The sequence below is a fragment of the Lipotes vexillifer genome, unplaced genomic scaffold (assembly GCF_000442215.2).
Source record: "Lipotes vexillifer unplaced genomic scaffold, Lipotes_vexillifer_v1.1 scaffold384, whole genome shotgun sequence".
Lineage (NCBI taxonomy): Eukaryota > Metazoa > Chordata > Mammalia > Artiodactyla > Lipotidae > Lipotes > Lipotes vexillifer.
The window spans coordinates 818,914-839,515 of record NW_006793498.1 but is presented as its reverse complement, the minus strand read 5'-3'; the positions used below and the strand labels follow the sequence as shown (position 1 = coordinate 839,515).

The window sequence follows — 20,602 nt, the reverse complement described above, 5'->3', positions numbered from 1 at the left end:
CAGCAGGAACTGGTGAGGCTGTGATAAACCATGCTGCGCTGTCTCCCTCTCACTTGGTACGATGTGTATAAATTTCAGTTCTTTCAACATTAATCTTCAAATCTAATGGGAGAGGGAGGGTTGTGATTGATTCTAAAGTTCATCATCAAAAAAAAAAAAAATAGCCAAGAAACTTTTGAAAAAGAAAACCTAGTGGAAACAGAGTTAACCTTTCCATAAAACATCAAACAAACAGTGGTCCTTTCACCACTATTTCAGATGCCTTCAAAACAGGCTAAGTTTCCACATTGATGAGTCTGACCTGACTTCTCCATCAAGGCTGCCACACACAGCTGGGCAGGCTGTGCACTGCACATCCCGGTGGGAGTGGAGGGCACAGGTTGACACAGAGTTTAAGGCAGATGGCTCCCCCTGAAGTTGTACACAAACAGTGCCCTAAACTCTGTCCTTTTCCAGAGATGTATTTGTCTTTCCAGCAAGTATATCAGGAAAATAGATTTTCCCGGTGGATAAAATATTAGTTCATATTCCTGTCTCAGTATACACAAGCCTTTCTCATTTTTGTTTTCATATTACACATTTCTATTTGAATTTTGTATTACATTTATAATCAGCTGAAAAAGTCAACAATAGTGTGTTTTCTTACCAGTCTCGAGAATGTATGCATATTACGGGAATATCCTTTTTCTTTTTTAAAGAGGCCTTTAAATTTTTTTTCTAAAAGGCTTTATTTTGTAGGTGACTTTCATGTATGTTTATTTTTCTTTCATATAAAAGTAACATGTTTGGAACATATCACTACCTAGGTTAAGACAGCTGGGAGTACATACAGTATAGTGTAATATTTGGGGGGTGTGAGCTCCCGGAGGTGACATTATTTGGAATCGCATGTAGAACCAACTTAAAAGACTTAACTTCTCACACCCCAACTGATAAAGACTCTTTTGCTTAATTCAGCCTTTTCAGTGTTTCAGAAAGTTAACCGCAGGTATACAGATATTCTAAGATTTTGAGGTTTTTAAAAAAATTGCCACTGAGTAATATTATAATATAAAGCCTAACTAAAGTAGCTTCTAAGTTTCCACAATAAAAGCATTCCTATTTCTAAATAAAACCGAAAGCTTTTATGTAACATTAAAAATTGGATGCATTTCTCTGAAAGATTTGCTCTTAACCCTTGATAGTCTAATGGCATCCTCTCAACAAATGGATATTGTGTAGCATGAAGGTTTAGTCGCGGCTTTCAAATCCTCAAAAGTATACAGAAGTGCCTTTTCTGCTATAAATGTATACAAAATTTTAAAGATTTACAGACCAGCTTTATGTGTGATAAATACCTGAACCTGAATTGTATCCTGAACTAGAAGAGAAAGCAAAAGCATAAAAGCATCAATTCCTGCTCACAAGACCCTAGATCCTTTTCATTTGGGGCACAGCATTGTGTACTATGCACTTTCAGAAGAGGCTAGAAATAGTACGTTGTGTATAAAACTACTGAATCACCTGAAATAATTTTCTTCTTATAGCAGTAGAGAATAAAATTCATCAATTTGAACAAAGGCAGCAGCAGCTGAAGGACGAGATTGAGCTACTTCAGGACTTGAAACAAACCTTGTGCTCTGAGCTTCAGCCAAGTTCTACTTCAGATTCTTCTCTGTCTTCTTAAGAATGGCCATTTCCTAAGCCAGGAATCAAGCACAGTTGGACAGGCTGAAAGCTGGAGACAGGCCTGTGAAAGCTGCACATCTTTAGCACTAGGGCCCTCGTGTCTCTCTGGCCCTCAAACTCTGATCCTCACCAGCCCTTAACTGTTCTTGCTGATTCGGCATCTTAATTCCTTTTTATTGCCTCCTCTTCCTCATCATCATCTCACTTCTACCCCTCCCCCCCAGTAAAATATTTCTGATTCTACTTGAGTAAATTGGGCCATGCCTCCCATCGCTCTAAAAATCCTTTGATGGATTTTTAGATTTTTAGATCCCGCCTCCCCCACCCCCACTACAGTGAGCTAAGTGGATTCCAGGTGCTCCTGCCCCCAGGGCCTTTGCACATCCTGCTGTGAAGTCTTCACTGCTCCTCCTGCTGATGCCCTCATACCTATTGCATCTGAGAGTACTTTCTCTTCATATCCCTTTCTCGGTGTAAGCCACTCTATCATACATCAAACCACTGGAGTATAAGCAGTCTGAGGACAGAAACTCACTATTCCTGTGTTTTCCTATCACATTCCCAGCAGCTAGCGTGCTCAATAAATGTTGAAAAAATGCATAAACTGTTTTTATCTTTTGAGACTAGTTCCAGCCCGTTAATGCTTCTTTGATATAATAAATCTGAATGTTATACCTGTACCCAACATACCTGTGTGTTTTTTAAATTTCTCTTCAGCCACAGCACATGGGCATAACATCATCTTCAAAACAAACATTTAAAACTGGATGGTCTCTTTGAAGGTTTTTCTCAACCTAACAATATACAATTAAGATTTGTATGCCCTACTACCATGTCTGACCTCTGAAAACTTCACATTTCTACTTTTGTACCACACTACTTTGATCCACAGTAGTGCTACATATTTCAACATGAGTTTGATCTGAGTCTCCAACAACATGGTATCTGGCACATAATATGCTCAATATCTGCTGAAGAATATGATGTAAACGAAAGAACATGTCCATTCCTGTTGTAATGGCAACCCCAGCCCAAGTCATTAATAACTGAGGGGCAAAATCTCAGTGGTTTTCAAATTTGGCTACACATCAGGATCACCTGAGGCACTTAAAAAACTACGGAAGCCAAAAAAAGATTTTAGAAGATGGCAGAGTAGACAGACTCTGAGCTCACCTCATCTGACAGGCACACCAAAATTACAACTATTTATAGAACTATGGATCAAAAAGACCGAAGCCAACAGAAAAGATCTACAACTAAAGATACCAAGAAAACCACAATCAGACAGGGGGTGGGGTGGGATGCAGAAACACAATACAGTCGAGACCCACACCACTGGGTGGGCAACCCACAAATGGGAGAATAATCACAACTGCAGAGGTTCTTCCCAGCAAACAATGGGTCTGAGCCCCACATCTGGATCCCCAAACCCAAGGGTCTTGTGCCAGGAAGACAAGCCCCGTTAACATTTGGCTTTGAAGGCCAGTGGAGCTTACCTTTGGGAGTCCCAGAGGGCAGGGGAAAATAGAGACTCCACTCTTAAAGGGTGCATCCAAACACTCATGCTCCAGGACCCAGGGCAGAAGAAGTAATTTGAAAGGAGCCTGGGACAGACCTACCTACTGATCGTGGCGAGTCTCCCAGGGAAGGAGGAGGCAACTGGAGCTCACCCTGGGGACAAAGACACTGGCACCGGCCATTTCTGGGAGCACATTCCACCATGGAGACAGACACTGGTGCCTGCAAGTGCCATTCTGGAATCCTCCCTCTAGCTTATTAGTCTCAGGATCCAGCTGTGCCCCTGCTCACTAGCCTATAGGTACCAGTACCGGGATACTTCAGGCAGAACAACTGGGGTGGAGCATACACACCCCCTTAAGACCCCCTGAGCCCACAGCCGTCCCTGGACACAGCCCTGCCCACCAGAGGGCCCAGGACCCAACTCCACATACCAGTGCACAGACAACAGACCCAGACACCCTGGGACCCAGCTCTGTGCACCAGTGGGCAGGCATCAGCCCTAGAATCCCCTGGGCCCCAGCCCCACCCACCAACAGGCCAGCACCAGTCCTGGGACCACCTGAGCCCAGGCCCCGCCCACCAGGAGGTAAACACAAGTTTCAAGACACCCCAGGTCCTGCAGCCAGCTGTGTCAGGAAATGACCCCACCTGCCAGCTGTCTGACACCAGCTCTGGAGCCCCTGGGCCCTGCAGTGAGACCCCAGGACCTGGCTTCACCCACCAGTGGGTGGGAACCAGCCCCAGATCTCATGGACCTGACTCCTGGCTCCAGTGAGCCAGCACGAGCCCCAGGGCACGAGCCCCAGGGCCAGCCTCCCAGGGTTCCACAGCTGGCTACCTCATGATCCACTCTGCCAACCAGTGGCTGGCTCCTCCATACAAGGCAGGGCCTGGCAACCAATCAGACCAGAGGCCAGCCACACCCACCAGGCTGCCCACAGTAGTCAGCCCACCACAGCAGAAGGACCCACGCAGCCCACATGGAGGGTGCCCCTATAGCATATAGCTCCGGTGACGAGAGGGGAGTGCATTGCTGGGACACAGAAGACATCCCCTACAAAGGGCCACTTTTCCAAAGTCAGGAATCATAACCAACCTACCTGACACATAGAAATAAATAGAGTAAGTTAGGCAAAATGAGGGGACAAAGGAATATGTTCCAAACGAAAGAACAAGATAAAACCCCAGAAGAAGAAATAAGTGGAGACACAGTTCAAGGTAATGATCATAAAGTTGATCAAAGAATTCAGAATAAAAATGAATAAACAGAACAAGAAGTTAGAAGTTTTTAAAGAAGAGTTAGAAAACATAAAGAACAACCAAACAGATGAAGAATACAATAACCGAAATGAAAAATACACTAGAAGGAATCGAAAATAGACTAAATGACACAGATGAACAGATTAGTGAGCTGGAAGACAGAGTAGTGGAAATCACTGATGCTGAACAGAAAAAAGAATAGAAAGAAATAAGGACAGTTTAAGAGACCTCTGAGACAACAACAAGCATACTAACATTCACATTACAGGGATGCCAGAAAGAGAAGAGAGAGAGAGAAAGGGCCTGAGAACATATTTGAAGACACAGTAGCTAAAGACTTCCCTAACCTGGAAAAGGAAACAGTCACCCAAATCCAGAAAGCACAGAGTCCCAAACAGGATCAACCCAAAGAGGACCACACCAAGACATATTATAATTAAAATGGCAAAAACTAAAGATAAAGAGAGAATATTAAAAGCAACAAGGGAAAAGCAACAAGTTATCAATACTTATAAGGAAACTCCATTAAGGATATCAGCTGACTTCTCAGCAGAAACTCTACAGACCAGAAGGGAGTGGCACAATATATTTAAAGTGATGACAGGGAAAAACCTACAACCAAGAATACTTTACTTGACAAGGCTCTCGTTCAGATCTGATGGAGATCAAAAGTTTTACAGACAAGCAAAAGCGAAAGAAGTTCAGTGCCACCAAACCAGCTTTACAAGAAATGTTAAAGGAAATTTTTTAGTGAGAAAGAAAAGGCCACAATTAGAAACGTGGAAATTATGAAAAGAAAAAGCTCACCGGTAAAGGCAAAACATACAGTAAAGATAGGGAATCAGCCATGAACAAAGCTAGCAGGAAGGTTAAAAGACAAAAGTAGTAAAATTGTCTATAGCCACAATAAGCAGTTAAGGGATACACAAAATAAATAGATTTAAAATATGATGCCCAACACAGTAATCATGAGGGGAGGCGAGTACCAATGTCGGGCTGTTAAAATGCATTTGAAATGAAGAGACCAGCAACTTAAAATAATCACATAAATATATACAGACTGCCATACAAAAACCTCATGGTAACTGCAAACCCAAAATGTATAATAGATACACAGCCAAAAAAGAGAAAGGAATCCAAACATAGCACTAAAGATAGTCATCAAATCACAAGGAAAAAGAACAAAGAAGAAGAAAGGAACAACAAAGAACTATAAAAACAACCCCAAAACAATTAACAAATGGCAGTAACTACATACATATCAATAATTACTTTAAATGTAAATGGACTAAATGCTCCAATCAAAAGACATACAGACGGGCTGAATGGATACAAAAACAAGACCTGTACACATGTTTTCTACAAGAGACTCACTTCAGAGCTATAGACACATTCAGACTGAAAGTGAAGGGATGGGAAGGGGCATTCCATGCAAATAGAAATTAAAAGAAAGCGGGGGTTAGCAATATTGTACCAGACAAAACAGACTTTGAGGTGGGAGAGGGAGGATGGACGGGAGGCTCAAGAGGGAGGGGATATGGGGACATGTGTACGCATATGGCTGATTCGCTTTGCTGTGCAACAGAAACTAACAGTATTGTGAAGCAATTATACTCCAATAAAGATCTATTAAAAAAAAAAAAGACCGTAAAGAAGGACATTACATAATGATCAAGGGATCAATCCAAGAAGATGTAACAATTGTAAATATATATGCACTCAACACAGGACCACCTAAATACATAAAGCAAATATTATCAGACATAAAGGGAGAAACTGACAGTAACACAATAATAGTAGGAGACTTTAACACCTCAATTACATCAATGGACAGATCATCCAGACGGAAAATCAATAAGGAAACACTGGCCTTAAATGACACATTAACCACTGACAAAACAGAAAGACAACCTACTTAATGGTAGAAAATATTTGCAAATGATACGACTGGTAAAGGGTTAATATCCAAAATATATAAACAGCTCATACAACTCAACATCAAAAATACAAACGAGATTAAAAAAAGGGCAGAAGACCCAAATGGACATTTCTCCAAAGAGGACATACAAACAGATGGCCCACAGGCACACAGAAAGATGCTCAGCGCTGCTAACACTAGGGAAATGCAAATCAAAACTACAATGAGATATCACCTTACACCTGTCAGAATGGCCATCATCAAAAAGACCACAAATAGGGGAGCTTCCTGGTAGTCTAGTGATTAGGATTCACTGCCTTCACTGCTGTGGCCCGGATTCAATCCCTGGTTGGGGAACTGAGATCCCACAACTTGCACAAAGTGGCAAAATAAATAAATAAATAAAAAGACCATAAATACCACCAAATGTTGGCAAAGATGTGGAGAAAAGGGAACGCTTGTACCCTAATGGTAGGAATGTAAATTGGTGCAGTCACTGTGGAAAACAGTATGGAGGTTCCTCAAAAAAATAAAAATAGAACTATCATATGATCCAGCAATCCCACTCCTGGGTATATCTCCAAAGAAAATGAAAACACTAATTCGAAAAGATATGTGCAACCCAATGTTCACAGCAGCATTATTTACAATAACCATGATATGGAAGCAACCATGTGTCCATCAACAGATGAATGGATAAAGATGATGTGGGGTGTGTGTGTGTGTGTGTGTGTGTGTGTGTGTGTGTGTGTGTACTAGTCAGTCAACAAAAAGAAATTCTGACATTTGCAGCAACATGGATGGACCTGGACAGTATTATATTTAGTGAAATAAGTCAGAGAAAGACAAATACTGTATGTTATCACTTATATATGGAATTTAAAAATAAAACCAACTATTGAGTATAACAAAAAAAAAACAGGCTCACAGATACAGAGAACAAACTAGTGGTTACAAGTGGGAGGAGGGAAGAGGGGAGGGGCAAGGTGGGGGTAGGGAATTAAGAGGTACAAACTACTATGTATAAAATAAATAAACTATAAGGATATACTGTATTGCATAGGGAATACAGCCAATATTTTATAACTATAAATGAAGTATAATCTATAAAAATTTTGAATCACTATGCTGTATATCTAAAACTAAGATAATATTGTAAATCGACTATACCTCAATTAAAAAAAACAAACAAACCAAGACTCCATCCCAGACCCACTGAATAAAGATTTCCCCTGGTCTAGATGATGCTGTAACTTCAGCTTCCCTCCCTGATGTTACATCCTATAGCAAAGCTTATCTGAGTAATAGTTCTGATGTCATGATGTTTATTTCTTAAAAAAACCCCTCTGTCCACCACTTTACTTTCAAATTTCACCATTCATGGTGGTAACTCAGCACAAGGAAGCAACAAGTATTTGTCATCAAGTGGCAAATATCGGGCAAATTAAAACAGACCTGGATTTTTTTTGTTTTCTTGCGTTATGCGGGCCTCTCACTGTTGTGGCCTCTCCCATTTGCGGAGCACAGGCTCCGGACGCGCAGGCTCAGCGGCCATGGCTCACGGGCCCAGCCGCTCCGCGGCATGTGGGATCCTCCCGAAACGGGGCACGAACCCGCGTCTCCTGCATCGGCAGGCGGACTCTCAAGCACTGCGCCACCAGGGAAGCCCCAGACCTGGATTTTTACTTTAGCTGTGTCACTGCTGAAAAAATTACTTAATATGAGACTAATTCGGCCTACTTTATGGTACAAAATGCGGGCACTAAAAAAGAAAATGCGTGTGAAGCACAGGGCATTAAAATGCCTGGCACTGTGGGAAATGAATGTTCTCATCCACACCACACACACAGACACATGCCCTCCCCTTGCCAACATTTCCGCCAGAGGGGGCCTGGTTTATTTTCCCATTCTAAACAAACAAACTTGCTTATGGTAAAGTTCTGGAAGGCTCATTATTCCCCACCTCTAAGCCTCTGCTTGGGCCACTTACCGTTGTTTTGGAAATGAGCCAAAAGGATATTTGTGCTGCCCCCTATGCTGCACAAACATGACCTTCAGAACAACTGCTTCTCATACTAACCCTATTGGGTTTCCTCTCGATGACTTACGAAAAGCTGTTTATAAATGTTATTATGTTGTTAATTCCTAAACCTCTCTCCTCCCTCCCAATAATTTTTACATTCCTTGAGGATAGGGACCATGTCTCTCCCTTCATTTATAAGTCCCCAAAAGGATCCAGATACGTTTTTCTACTGTGACAGTTCAATTGTAGTATCTTTCGGCAGGAATAAAACCAAAGCATATCTTCTGGGGGGGGGGAGGATAATTGAGAAACAGCATGCTCATGGTGGTACCTGTTTTTAGTCTGATACCCAAGAATCACAGTACTGGTTTTTTTTTTTAAAACTGGCAAAATACACATTACCATGTTAACCATGCTTAAGTGTACAGTTCAGTAGCGTTAAGTCCATTCACGTTGTTGTGTATCATCCACGCATAGAACTCTTTCCATCTTGCAAAACTGAAACTCTGTACCTATTAAACAATAATCCCTCATACCCTTTCTCCCAGCCCCTGCCAACCACCATTCTACTTCCTATGAATCTGACTACTCCAGGGACCTCATGTAAATGGAATCATACAGTACTTGTCCTTTTGTGGCTGGCTTATTTCACTTAGCATAATGTCCTCAAGGTTCATCCAAGCTGCAGCATGTGTCAGAATTTCCTTCCCTTTTAAGGCTGCCATATTATTGATTTTTGAGAGGGAAAAAATAACTCTACATGCCTATTTTAACAGACTGCTTTATTTATTAATATGTCACTTCAAACATTACATATATACAACCTATATAACTAGCGTATCAAACCTTGTTCCAGTAGGAAGTTCAAGAGTACATTTTAGGGCTATGTGAAGAAATACCAATACTTTGGCTTTCATTATTATATCAGATGAAAAAAACAATTCAAAGAATAGTTTTCATCTCCTGCTATGATTAACAACAAAACCAAGTAGAAAAATAAGAGAGCATATTTTTTTTAAAAAAAAACAACACAAGATGATACTCAAGTACTTTCTGAGAGACTTTTTTCTGTTCTCTTCACTGAAAATATAGTCATACAAATTACTCAGTAATCTAATATGAGAAGTGGTTCTTCACCTATTGGGAACTCAGTAAATATTTGTTTAGTGAATGAACTATCTATGGAAATGGATCTATGTTAATTTGTGCTTTTTTAAAGTTGTTTTTCAAGTAAGAGCAATAGTAAACTTACTGAAGTTCTTGTTTTGTCCAGATCAGCCTATAGACAGCGATTGTTAGAAACACTACCCATCATAGCTAATAATCAAATTAATGTACATTTATCAACCTAGTAAGAAAATTCTATTATGTTGCAGAACTAATTCTAACCTAATAACTCATTGGGCTTCGATCACTTGCAACATGGTCAAGAAAAGGGGGCTGAGACTTCCGGGTTTATTTCCCCTATCAATGAATTTCCGTCTTTGGGCCCTCACCCCCCCACCACAATATACACTTAGAAACATTGCTAAAAACAGTAGCTGCAGCATCTCTTCACCCTCTTTTTAATTGGGGTCTGAAAATGGATTCGGTCTCTAAATTCAGATGGAGGACCTTCCAAACATGAAACAGTTCACTAAAGGAGCCCCCACGAATGGAAATGAGTCCGTGGGCCAGAGAGCAGAACAAAGCTTTGTTCTTGAAGCAAGCTCAACGGGCACACATGATAAAACTCAGAGTTGAACACTCTTACTTCCCAAAGTCACATTTCATAACCAGACCAAAAAAACGCCCTCATAATTTAGATCCTTTTTCAAAGTTACCTAACACAATTAAAAGGAAAGGAAAATCAAATGTGAAAGCTGGTGACATTTCAAATAAGCAAAATGTGTGACAGCATTTGGCATAGATAAAAATGGATAAAAACAAATTCTATTAAGTCCTGTAAGAAACTTGGTTTTAAGAACCACTTATTTGAGTCAGACGTAGCAGATCTGATGATTCAGCAACCACAATTCAGGAAGGCAAGAGTACATTAAATATATCACTATTTTCCTCTTATGTGATTAGCATTTACAGGAGAAAAGGTAGGGGGATTTAAATTTGGGTTCTCAAATTTAACCTTAATAAAACGCTGTTAGTAGTGGAGACTCTGAGTTGCAAAATATCCACTTTCACCCAAATGAAGTTTCTTTCATTATCAAGTTTTCACAGATAGTTCTACATTACTACTCTTTATGTACTTAAGTCTTAAGAGAAACCCTGACTAACCTAGAAATTCATCTTCACATAATTATCATTTCAATAGGCTTCTATTAAATTGAATATTATTTTGAAGTTAAAAAAGTCATCAATAATGCAAATACACAAACAAAAGCCTCAGACAATCTTAACTATTCCTTCACAGTGAAGCCACTGAAGTAGCAACTAATGCAGCTCTTCAACAAGCCCCCAAGTCAGCATCTGTCATTCCCAGTGGGGCCTCTACATCTCTCACAGTTGGCACCCTATCCCAACTCCTGGCGTCAAAAGGGGTGCCGATATGCAAGCCAGGAGACTTGCCGCAAAGCCCCCTTTCCAACTTCAGGAGCTCCTCTAATCAAAACCAAACCAAACAAAAAACAAACAACCAGCTAGACTTTCACCCTTTTACAATGTCCCAGCCAAACGTTAAGGTCACATTTAAAATATACACATCTGGAAATAAGGGTTGTTTAAAATGGGTTCAGGAAAAGCCGTACACCCTTCCTGTATCCTTACTGTATCTCCATGTGAGCAAATCAACCTGATGGGCTCTTTTACCTGCAGAATTACATCACCCATAGAGCACAAACGACACACCATCACCAGCCCCAGAGCACTCACACAAAACCCAGCAGTCTTGGGCTTCAGTTCTTAAAGGCTCCACATTTACTGGCTTTAGCAATGAATTCCTTTAGCAGAGGGCCATCCATTTGCCAAAATGCTGCAGTCTGTGTAACTTCTGTCAAATGATTGATGCAAAACTTAAAGCAGAATTCTTCTAAATCCTGGACACACACAACAAAAATAAAAACAAGAAGAGGCCTTTTTTAATTAACTTTGAATTACTTCTCTCCAGCTCCCTCACCCTCCCCCAGAAGAGATTTGAGGCTAGAAACCTCAAACTAGGCAAACAAGTGACCACAGGTACATGTCAGAAAAATACAAACTATTTACTCACCACACAGTAAAAGCAATGGTTCCCCTACTCAAGTCTGACTCTTCAAAACACACACACACACACACACACACACACACACACACACACACAGTGGGGGGTGATTTCCTCATGGTTATCACATAGTCTAGTCACTCAAAGACATGGTTTTAAAAAGCTGAAACAACTTTTGTCCATATCATATGTTTTACCACATTCAAGAAGTCAGAGAAAAGAATTAAGATGTGGATCATTTGGCCCAAGGAAGAGAAGACTTTAAGAAACAGAAAAGTGATGAAGAGAAATGGTCAACCTAAAGTGACACATTAAAAATAAAACTTCCAAAGACCTTAAATTCACTTTCATGCTCTCCTATATAAAAATGCCTTCATTTTTAAAGCCACAAAGAATAATATACAACTTCCACCATGCTAATTTCTCGGATAGTCAATCCACAAAAGAATCGTCACAGAGACTTGACTTTTCAGTTAGATAAATGGAAGTTACCAACTACCAACATTCAGAGGGAGAGTAACATACACAAGTGGCAAACCAGAACAATTTAAAAATCTATTTCTGGCCTTCCCTGGTGGCGCAGTGGTTAAGAATCCGCCTGTCAATGCAGGGGACACAGGTTCAAGCCCTGGTCCGGGAAGATCCCACATGCCGCGCAGCAACTAAGCCCGTGCACCACAATTACTGAGCCTGTGTGCCTAGAGGCCACGAGCCACAACTACTGAGCCCGTGTGCCACAACTACTGAAGCCTGCGTGCCTAGAGCCCGTGCTCCGCAATAAGAGAAGCCATCACAATGAGAAGCCCGCGCACCACAACGAAGAGTAGCCCCTGCTCGCTGCAACTAGAGAAAGCCCGCGCACACAGCGAAGACCCAACACAGCCAAAAATAAATAAAAATAAATTTTTAAAAAAAGATCTATTTCTACCTATGCTAAGACATGCTTTCATCTCCAGCAAAACTCTACTATATTGTTGTTTGTCCCTTCAAGCATTGGAACAGGGGCTTCCCTGGTGGCGCAGTGGTTAAGAATCTGCCTGCCAATGCAGGGGACACAGGTTCGAGCCCTGGTCTGGGAAGATCCCACATGCCGCGGAGCAACTAAGCCCTTGCGCCACAACTACTGAGCCTGCACTCTAGAGCCCGCAAGCCACAACTACTGAAGCTCGCATGCCTAGAGCCCGTGCTCCACAACAGGAGAAACCACCGCAATGAGAAGCCCGTGCACTGCGATGAAGAGTAGCCCCTGCTCACCGCAACTAGAAAGAGCCCCTGCGCAGCAACAAAGACGCAACACAGCCAAAAATAAAATAAGTTAATTAAAAAAAAAAAAGTGGAACATATTTACTAAATCAATTAGGTACCTGGAATGTACACAAAGATGAAGTCGAATAGCTCAGTTTCTGTAACGTGGCCAACAATACTGAAGGTCAGTACTCAGGGTTCTGTCAAACTAGGATCTCAACAACTGTTAAACTGTAGGGTCTTGGCTTCGTGTTTCCCAGCCACCACCAAATGAGAATTTTAGGCAGGGTGGGAAAGGGCCGCGTCCGCATACAGAAACACCCCTTTCAGACCCCTGCAAACAAATACTTCCTTATTCTAAGAGTCTCTCGTCCCTCCCCTCCAGGCATATAACTAGTAAGAGATAAACCACATTTAATGTCTCTCAGCCAGCTACTGCCATAGTTTTATTCTCCAGATAATTGAAAATGCATTTAAAACGTTAGCACAATACCTGAATCCATGTTTGTTTGTTGTTTTTTTTTGGCTGTACGCGGGCCTCTCACTGTTGTGGCCTCTCCCGTTGCAGAGCACAGGCTCCGGACGCGCAGGCTCTGCGGCCATGGCTCACGGGCCCAGCCGCTCCGCGGCATGTGGGATCTTCCCGGACCAGGGCACGAACCCGTGTCCCCTGCATCGGCAGGCGGACTCTCAACCACTGCGCCACCAGGGAAGCCCTGAATCCATGTTTTTTAATAAGAGATTCCCAGTGGGGTGAATGGATTCCCAGTGGGGTGAATGGACAGCTGAATGCTCGGGTGTATTACAATAAACTAAAATGTTAAACAATAGAAAACATCCTCTCTCTCACATTATTATTAAAGAAAAAGCACTACTCCTGGTATCATAACCCAATGGTTAATAAATAGCTCTAGGGACTAAATTATATCCCATGGAAAGATGAAAGTCATATTTTAATCTTATCAAAAACAGAAAACTAGTTTATCTACATATAACTCAGGAAGAAGGAGCCAGTCATAGCACAAAAAGTTCTTCAAACCATGTAATGTATCAGATAAGGATCTTTAAATATTAAGTTTTAATTATATAATTTCAAATTCAAAGGAGAAAGAGAGGGCACTAAATTCTGACACTACAAAACCTTACCACTTCTATATCTGTTTATTTGGAATTAAAGACCTTTGTAGTATAATGAAAAAGTGAGTTTATTCAGTTTACTAACTGTATAGATTACCTTGAGTATAAACTTGGTACAGGTATACAAATGGTGCTTCTAATTACAAATCAGTTCATATACCTATGAAAATAGTTTTATCAAACTGCCTTCCCTTCCCCTCCAATTAGTTTGGAAAGATTTCTCAGTACAGTTGATACTTGAAAAACACAGGGGTTAATCCAAGTACAATTAATAGTTGGCCCTCCACAATCGCAGGTTCAACCAACTGTGGATCATGTAGTACTGTAGTATTTACTATTGAAAAATATCCACATGTAAGTGGATCTGTGCAATTCAAACCTGTGTTGATCAAGGGTCAACTGTATTCAACAAATGTTTAACAGTTTCAAGAATACTGAAAATAATCTAAATCTGGGTTGTTTAAATAACTAATTACACCTTGGATAAGGCAGAACTTGGGAAAAGGAAGCATTGAACACACTTGAAGAGAGAAACTGGAATTTGCACATTCATTTGCCTGAACCAGAGAGTGGCACAGCCAAGCACATTCACTTCGCAACCTGAGCCAGTGTGCTATTGATGTTGACGTGTGGATCAGGTAGACACCCTTCTGATAATTCTTAAATACTATAAAAACCTACATGATCTGTTCACCTCATGCTGCAAACGATCAGATCTTCAATTACCTAGAAGAAAATGCAACTCTTACCCAACTAATAAGTCAACTATAACAGGACTGCTGGGCTTAAAAAAAAAAATTTCTAAGAAGGATGAGAAGGACCACTTGACCAGTAGATGAAAAAAGTTCCTAAGAGTTTTCTCAAGGCCATGGAATAAGAAAGTGGGGAAGGGTGTAAAATCAAGGAGTCTAATATGGTATTCTTGGTGTTTTAGAAACCAAAGTCCATGTTTATGACATTCTGTGGTGAAATTATTGTAAAGTGGCTCTGGGGCAAATCAGATATCAGATTTGTTATAATTAGTAAGGAAGATCAAAATAAAATATTGCTATTCTAAATTTACAAATTTGCTCCAAATCTTTAAGCATTTAAATTAAATTATTCCAATCACTATACACACTCTGAAAATAAGTTGTTTTTCCTTTCCACAGATTTTCTTTAGAAACGAAACACAGAGAATTGATGGTCTTAATATCCACATTTTAAAAATGCTAATGTAGCCTTCAACGGAGTTCTTATCCAGCCTTAAAATCTAAAATACATGAGAGTGCTAAGACTTCCTGTGGAAGGACACTTGGCCAGGGTGAGACCTCTGTGTCACAGGCCACCCTTGAGACACATTTCAGATGGCAGATACCGAGAACCACACCTAACTGTCCAAACGTGTTGTTAAAATAATTAGATAACAAAACCCAAACACTATAGTCTCGAATTCACCTGATGGTACAGTTGACCCTTGAACAATGCAGGTTTGAATTGCACGGGTCTACTTACCCAGGATATTTTTCAATAGTACATACTACAGCACTACAGGATCTAAGTTTGGTTGAATCCACAGATGCAGACGAACCAGGGATATGGAGGGCTGACTGTAAGTTATACGCGATTAATCCCTGCATCGTTCAAGGGTCAACTGCATATCAAGTACAAAATATTCCACATCAAAGTAGGTTTTGATTTTGTTTTTTAGAATGTATTTAAGTGTCTCACTATACTGGAAAAAAATTTTAAAGGTGCCTTCTCTCACTACCCAAAAAGTATTTTACAGTCTATTGATCACAAAAAACTTTTAATTTAACCCCTTGAAAAAAGAAATAAATGCTGACCATCTGGCTTTAGCACGAAGCTTTCCAATACTCATATCCCAAATCAATTTTGGAATTAGATTCCTGGCTCATATTTACTGCTTCCCACCAAATGCAAAATTTTAAGACATAGCTGCTCAGAAAGGATTTTCTGGAAAGTTCTCTACTCCGGTTAAACAAAAAAACTGTTTCTTCTAATGTTCAAATAGACACAGAAAACAAAAATCTCCTGAAAAGAAACAGTATAAATAGAAGCATTTCAAAATGTTCATAATGTGATCAGAACTATCACAAGACAATGTTGTATATGCATTTTTCTCCCTTGATGTCGATACTTATTCAAGTTTGTACTAGAGGAATATTTAAATGCTCCTTCTCCAAGTCCTTCTTTATAAAAACGTGCAGAAAATTTGACAATGCATTCATAATGCAAGGGTTCCACAACAATTAGCTTACTTTTTAAAATCTCCACAACTACTGAGTCAATACATTTTTGCTCTTTTTATGTATGTCCATTTGCTTCAAAATTCTCTTGTTAAAAGGAGGCATGGGGCTTCCCTGGTGGCGCAGTGGTAGAGAGTCCGCCTGCCGATGCAGGGGACGTGGGTTCGTGCCCTGGTCTGGGAAGATCCCACATGCCGCGGAGCGGCTGGGCCCGTGAGCCATGGCCGCAGAGCCTGCGCGTCCGGAGCCTGTGCTCTGCAACGGGAGAGGCCACAACAGTGAGAGGCCCACGTACCACAAAAAAAAAAAAAAAAGGAGGCATGGAGGAACCACAGTAATTTTTATAGCAAAGAGAAGAAACATGAAAGGCAGGTAGTCTCCATCCTCCCAGCATTTCAACCAACAGAGTGAAGGGAAAGTCCAGTAGGGTCCCCAAGTTCAATTTCTGAAAACAACGGATTTTGCAGCTAATTTCCAATCTGTTTTAGGAGCAGCTTCCCATCAACTAATAGATATAGTAAGTGCGTTTTATTTTTATATTCTAGAGACTTCATTTATTTACTTTCTACATTCTACAGTATTAAGGAAATAAAACGTAAAGCTACATTAGTCGATTAACATAACTCCCAACACAATCAAAACCATACAACCTAGAAAGAAGACTTTTTGCCTTCTATTTTCTAATTTTTCTACAGTGAATGTATAATATTTGCGGGGTTGTGAGTTGTTGTTTGTTTGTTTTTACATTTTTTTTAAAAAAGCAGAACTTCATGGTGAGGTGTTGCAAATATTACACATTCATTCGTTCATTTAACTCAACATACATTTCTGAGTGCCAACTATATGCCCACACTGTGACAGACTCTGTGGAAGCACATGCATTTGTGGTCTCAAACAAAGGACAGCTTTTAATGTATCTATACTTGATATCAGAAAAGTGAAAACTAGTGAAGGAAATGATCAACCGGCCTGGGTAGAAGTGGAATAAGGCATTTTCTATAAACTTTCTGGGGTAGATTTTAGCTGAAAGTGAGGAAGAAATTTCCAGCAACTCAAGCCGAGATATCTGCCTCTTGCCCATGTGGTTCTGACTGGTTTTGGTCAGCAAGATGCTAATCCCAAGAATATGGAACTCATCAGCACTGAGGAGGAGTATGGTGAGACACAGAAGATTCTAAAGTCAATCACCAAATGGACAGAAAAGCCATGGACCAATTGAAAATTACATCATTGGGCAGAAATAAAATCTAAAGAAACAGCATTTCTAATAAAGATGTTCACGATGACTAAGAAAGGGTAGGAAAAAAACTATATTTCCATTTCCCATTAGAAATGATTTACTTTGATCATCATTCCATCTGTTGAAAAGGTCACAGAGAAAATCAGCTATATCTGACCTTACCAAATATTTATAATCATAACATAATCTGAAATAAAATTAGGATACATTTTGAAAATGCAAGACATAATGGTCCATTTCGATCCCCAAATGTGACAAAGATGAAGTCTATCCACCACATCTCCAAGGCCACAGCTGCAGATCTTTGCAGGTGTCTGGTAAATTCCCTGATACCAGGTAATCTGCCTCATCATATGGTGACAAAATACCTATAAGAAAGACTAATTGTTCCATTTAGGGTGCACACCTTAGCTAGACATCTGTAACTCCAAAACTCTTGCTCTTTGACTTTTATTCTTCATGAATATGTAAAACCAACCATACCAGCCTTTAGTTCACTAATTATCCTGCGTGTATCCTTCACGTGGTACAATCTTCATTCAGTTCAACAAACATTTATCATGTGCCAGGCACAAGGCACACAGATGAATAAAGATACAGTTCCTGCTCAGAGGGAGCTTACAATCTGATGATATCGTGGTTCTTAACCTAAAGAAAATGTACATAAATGTCTGAAACACAAGACTCCCAAAAGCCCATTCATTCAGAGACTCTCTAGAGATCCATCAATCAATCCAATATAAAAAGCAAACAAACAAAAAGGAGTCCAGAGCAAGCTCTTCACCCATGAATAACTGTGAGTGATAACTGGACGATGATAAAATTTTCAGAGCATACACAGCTATAAATCACAGGGCAGCCTTAGTTTACGACAGGGGAGAGCTGGGGAGACAGCAAAGTGGATCTTGAGAAAAATATATTAAGCTGACCTGGAGAAATACTTGAAACTAAAATATGCTGTTTGTTAGTCCCATTAGGTATGGCACTTTATATTCCAACCTGCAGTATAGCTGCTGGGACTTCAGTTAGCTTCCTATCTTAGGTAAAAATGTAAGTAGAGAAACAACCATTTTTGAAACTATGAACAGAGAATAAAGCAAGCCAGATTTTTTTTTTTTTTTTTGCGGTACACGGGCCTCTCACTGCTGTGGCCTCTCCCATTGCGGAGCACGGCCTCCGGACGCACAGGCTCAGCAGCCATGGCTCACGGGCCCAGCCGCTCAGCGGCATGTGGGATCCTCCCGGACCGGGGCACGAACCCGTTTCCCCTGCATCGGCAGGCGGACTCTCAACCACTGCGCCACCAGGGAAGCCCCAGATTTCATTTTTTAGGGGTCAGTCAGTTCAATGATTCCCTACATAGAAGTGAAGTTACTCATCACGCTTCCTGTCTCATACAAGAAAGGAGAAACGTGCTCACGGGGTGTTAAGGGCGGTTTGTGTTTCTGCTTATTATTTTATGTTACCTCTGCATCATATCTGACCGCGGCAGAGAACAATGAAAAGGCATTCTCCACAGTGATTCCTCGCTTGATAATGTGCTGACAAAGTTTCTTCAGTCTGTTTTCACAGTAAGATGTCGCCAAATCCAAAAGACCTAAAAGTAAAATGTGGAAAGCTTAATTGAGGTTACAATAATTTCCAATCACTTATAAATATATATATTTCATTTTGGTGAAGATTTATGTAGATAAATCAGCAGAAGCTTCTTAGGGAATAACACTGAATTTTATCAAATAAATTCTCTTTTTCAGTCCATCCCATCCCCACCTCCCAAACATACCTCTCCTATACTCACTCACTTTATACAATTTCTTCTGTAGTACAAAGGAAGGGGAAAAAATTGAATTTCCCCCCTCATTTTGTTTCCAAAATGATACACTAAATCCATTAGCAACTTATACTTCAGTATTAAAAAAGTAAAATAAGACCACAGTCATATATGGTGCCCATAATTATTAACCATAGCTATACAATACTATCTTTAAAAAGATTTTTATTGAAGTATAGCTGATTTACAATGTTGTGTTAATTTCTGCTGTACAGCAAAGTGACTCAGTTATACACAGGTATACATTCTTTTTTATATTCTTTTCCACTATGGTTTATCCCAGGATACTGAATATAGTTCCCAGTGCTATACAGTAGGACCTTGTTGTTTATCCATTCTATACGTAATAGTTTGCATCTACTAACCCCAAACTCTAAGTCCATCCCTCTCCCAAATACAGTACTAGTTTTTAAAGGCATTTACTCCAAATCTTTCTTAAAAACCAATAAACCTGAAACTTTTTACATTTCAATACTGTAAGAATACAGGGAGTTATATTTTTGACCCCATGCCCTGGCCAGTCCCAATGTGGCTGGTACCTATAGCATCTTCAGGTGGCAGATCCACTGTATCTGTGTAGAGGTACTGGAGAAAGGCACGGTACACTGGGTAGGAAAACTGGTCTATTTCTATCACCTCCTTCATGTCCTCATTCCAATAAGACTGGAACATGGATCGAAAGTGCTCACACCTAAAACGGAACAGCAAAAGTTACCTAATTAAGTTGATGAAATCAGGGATAAACAAATATTACAGGTATGCTTAACTACTAATATTTGAGTAGTATTGGGTTGGCCAAAAAGTTTGTTCAGGTTTTTCCGTAAGATGTTACAGAAAAACCCAAATGAACTTTTTGGCCAACCCGATACATTCATTCCATGTACAAGAACCCAAACATATTTCGCAGGCAAGGGCTTTTACATTCACCTTTTACGTACACTCACTTTCATTTTTTATACTGCCTATTAAATAGTAAGAATTATAATGGAGCCTAGAAGTACCTACCACTTCAACAGTACCACTGTTTGCATTTGATAGACCCCATTCAGATCAAGTCTTTCTGCTTGTTTTTTTAAAAAATGTTGTATAGAAGGGCATTTTAAACAACGAAATTAAAAGAAATTCAGAAATGAGTGTTCAAACTTTTGACATATGTTCATGTCATTCAAATGATTCATTTTGTGTGTGTCATGTAATCAGCATATTCTTTTTTTTTTTTTTCCGGTACGCGGGCCTCTCACTGTTGTGGCCTCTCCCGTTGCGGAGCACAGGCTCCGGACGCGCAGGCTCAGCGGCCATGGCTCACGGGCCCAGCCG

General features: G+C 40.3%; 2 protein-coding genes across 2 annotated transcripts in view; one reads left to right on the top strand and one right to left on the bottom strand.

Moving 5' to 3' along the window:
• PHF11 (PHD finger protein 11) overlaps window positions 1-1,666 on the top strand; it is a 32,482-nt gene extending 30,816 nt beyond the window's left edge. The window contains exon 12 of the mRNA XM_007466424.1: window positions 1,527-1,666. Coding sequence (XP_007466486.1) covers window positions 1,527-1,666 — 140 coding nt within the window. The remainder of the gene's footprint in view (window positions 1-1,526) is intronic.
• Window positions 1,667-10,694: 9,028 nt separating this feature from the next.
• RCBTB1 (RCC1 and BTB domain containing protein 1) overlaps window positions 10,695-20,602 on the bottom strand; it is a 33,855-nt gene continuing 23,947 nt past the window's right edge. The window contains exons 10-12 of the mRNA XM_007466422.1: window positions 19,825-19,976; window positions 18,921-19,051; window positions 10,695-11,419 (exon numbers count right to left, since the gene is read on the bottom strand). Coding sequence (XP_007466484.1) covers window positions 11,279-11,419; window positions 18,921-19,051; window positions 19,825-19,976 — 424 coding nt within the window. The 3' untranslated portion in view covers window positions 10,695-11,278. The remainder of the gene's footprint in view (window positions 11,420-18,920; window positions 19,052-19,824; window positions 19,977-20,602) is intronic.